Source organism: Helianthus annuus, chromosome 8, assembly GCF_002127325.2.
Source record: "Helianthus annuus cultivar XRQ/B chromosome 8, HanXRQr2.0-SUNRISE, whole genome shotgun sequence".
Taxonomy (NCBI): Eukaryota; Viridiplantae; Streptophyta; class Magnoliopsida; order Asterales; family Asteraceae; genus Helianthus; species Helianthus annuus.
Window position 1 is genome coordinate 164,474,860 of NC_035440.2, and position 2,783 is coordinate 164,477,642.

The window sequence follows — 2,783 nt, forward strand, 5'->3', positions numbered from 1 at the left end:
TCAAAATGTCAAGTTGGCTTCATACTCAATAATGAGCCCACTTAGCCAAACCGCACTCATCCTCGTCAAGGCTTCTATCCAGTGCTGGCCTCCCACACAACAATTCGAATAATACCACCCAAAGGCAAACACATCTGATTTTCTTGTCAATCTTCCAGTCAAAAAATACTCTGGATCAAGATAGCCAAATGTACACCTGACAAGCGTATTGACATAAGCACCTGATGTATTTGTTGGGGCAATTTTGGATAATCCGAAATCTGATATCTTAGCACCATACTCGTTGTCCAACAAAATATTTGAGCTTTTGACATCACGGTGTATGACTCCATGTTGGGTGCTTGTTCCGGTATGAAGGTAATGCAATCCTGTTGCAGCACCTATGCTTATCTTCAGCCGTTGTACCCAACTCAGACTGGTACCATATTTGTGCAAATGACCATCAAGGGTTCCATGTGGAATGAACTCATAGACGAGAATCATCTCTGATTTATCATTACAATAACCAATTAATGACACAAGATTACAGTGCCTCAAATTTGTAAGCATCTCGATTTCAGCCCAAAACTCAGGTGCTCCTTGGTTGGAATCGGAATCCAGTCGCTTGATGGAAACAATAAAAGTTGCATCATTTTCTACGCTGATAGTAGCTCTATACACTTTACCAAATCCACCCTCCCCTACGACTAATGCATTATCGAAGTTCTTGGTGGCTGATAGAATCTCATCAAGTGAAAATCGGCGGCATAATAGTGCGTAAGGTAATGAGGACATTTTAGCTTCCATTCCACAAAAACAATGGTTGCTAGAGGTTTGTGAGAATTCTTTCTGTCAAAAGGAAATATAAAACATTGAGGTGAACCCCTTGAAAGATACTTGGCCCCTCGCGAGTTGACTTTTTTGATAATTGTAGAAACAACTGTTATTGAATTTTTCAATAATAATTTAGCCAAAAAAAATAAAGGAATCGGGAACATTTGTTGTCAATGGACCGAGTAGTTTATCAATTGGTGCCTGTGTTGATCTAAATTAAAAGAATGATTGCCGATCATCATTGACTTGGTACACTAATTAATTAATTGAATTTCCTCAATGTCCCAAATCTGAATGACCATTAATAATCACAAGGTTTTAAGAACACATATAAGCTTAAAAATTTCCTTACAAACCCCTAACATTATAAGTTTTATGCTCGAGTCCACGCAATCCTTTAACGAGCTGTCATGTATTTTTCACATTGGTTTATTTAAGTTATAATTTGAGTGAGAACATTTTTAAAAACCAATCTTCTCAAGTAATAAAGACATTTTAAATAAATAACAAATGTATAAACAGAAAAAGTTTAAAAATAGATGTTAATCTTCAAAATAAACTAAAACGCTACTAAACTGGTTGCAAATGGCCTTTATCGACAGATTTGCAATGGAAAATGCGGTAGAAACCTTCGTACGATAAGACCTATTAATTGTGAACACTAGTGAACTAATCATAGCCCTTGATTATCAATACAAAGAGAAAACAGAAAAAAAACCTGGATTAATTAAAGAGTAAATTACAAAACTCGTCCTTTATATATGTATGTTATTACAAATCATGTCCTTTGTCTTCAATAATTACATTAATCATACCTAATATTTACAAATCCTAACATATTATATCTTGTACCCCAAACCTAGTTAATTTTCTCAGTTAATTGTAGTCATATAAGGCCCACATGAGGGCATTAATGTCTTTTAACCTACCCATTTGTTTCCCCCATTTAAAACCCCAAATAACCTACCCACAAAGATTTACCCATGACTGAAGAAGAACATGCTGCGTTTGATGCTGCAGAAGCGGCCCGTGTTGCTGCTACAGCAGCTGCTGAGGTGTGTTTTCTTATTATTTTCTCGTTTTCGTTAAATAAAAATGAAGACTAATGATATTAATTTGCAGGCATTAGCAGATCGTAGTGAAGGGAAAAAAGACCATAGTGCCATTGAAAGATGGCAATCTCAAGCCTCTGCTGCTAATTTTGATTTCTATAGGAGTGTGCATGTGATGAATGAAGAGGAGTCGAATACGATTTTAAAACCATTACCTGCATATTTTTGGAATGAGGGTCGATTAGGATTATTTTTGTAATTACCATGATAAGTCGTTACTGCGCGTAAGAACTTGTCTGGGTTTACGCAGCCCACGACAGACTGTCAGACAAAAACATTGAATTTGGTCATTTGGGCTGGTTTTGATGGTTTTAATCACTGATTTCTGATACCATTTGATAGTTTTGAGGTTCCCATTGTATTATAAACAATGGGCAACACATGTAAGGTCCAGATTTAAGCACGAATTACGAGAAACGATCCTAACGGTTCTTGGAATTCTATATGACGAAATGAAGAAATCCTGTATCTTTATCATCAAGGAATGATGTCGGAGAGAGGTTTTCCTGAGCGGTTATGCTCATTGCCAAACAGTAAATCGGAAATTAGTGTCTCATAGGGGAGAAACGTTTAATTGGAGGGAGAAAGACGAGGGTTTTAAGGAATAGGTGAGGGGGAATGATGACGGAGAAGTAGCGGGAAGTGATCGGAGAAGAGGAGGTGAAACGATGACGGCGATTGACTTTTTTTGGGTGAACGCTGATTGTCCACTGATACAACTTACAAATGGGGGTAAATCAAACGCAACTTGTTCTTCTTCAGTCATGGGTAAATCTTCATGGGTAGTGAAGATACATATCCGAGTCTGGACAACCTCATGAGGGACGGATCGAAACACCACAGGACGAACCTTCTGAA

The 2,783-nt window shown here is 37.4% G+C and overlaps 1 protein-coding gene across 1 annotated transcript; it reads right to left on the bottom strand.

The window, feature by feature from the left end:
• LOC110893059 (probable receptor-like protein kinase At5g38990) lies at nucleotides 1-774 on the bottom strand. The gene has a single exon (XM_022140181.1). It carries the CDS (start codon nucleotides 772-774, stop codon nucleotides 1-3), a length of 774 nt encoding a protein of 257 aa, XP_021995873.1.
• Between the last annotated feature and the right edge of the window lie 2,009 nt (nucleotides 775-2,783).

What these genes read in the sequence shown, in the direction of transcription:
- LOC110893059 (XM_022140181.1), bottom strand. Translation starts at nt 774, where the DNA reads ATGTCCTCATTACCTTACGCACTATTATGCCGCCGATTTTCACTTGAT.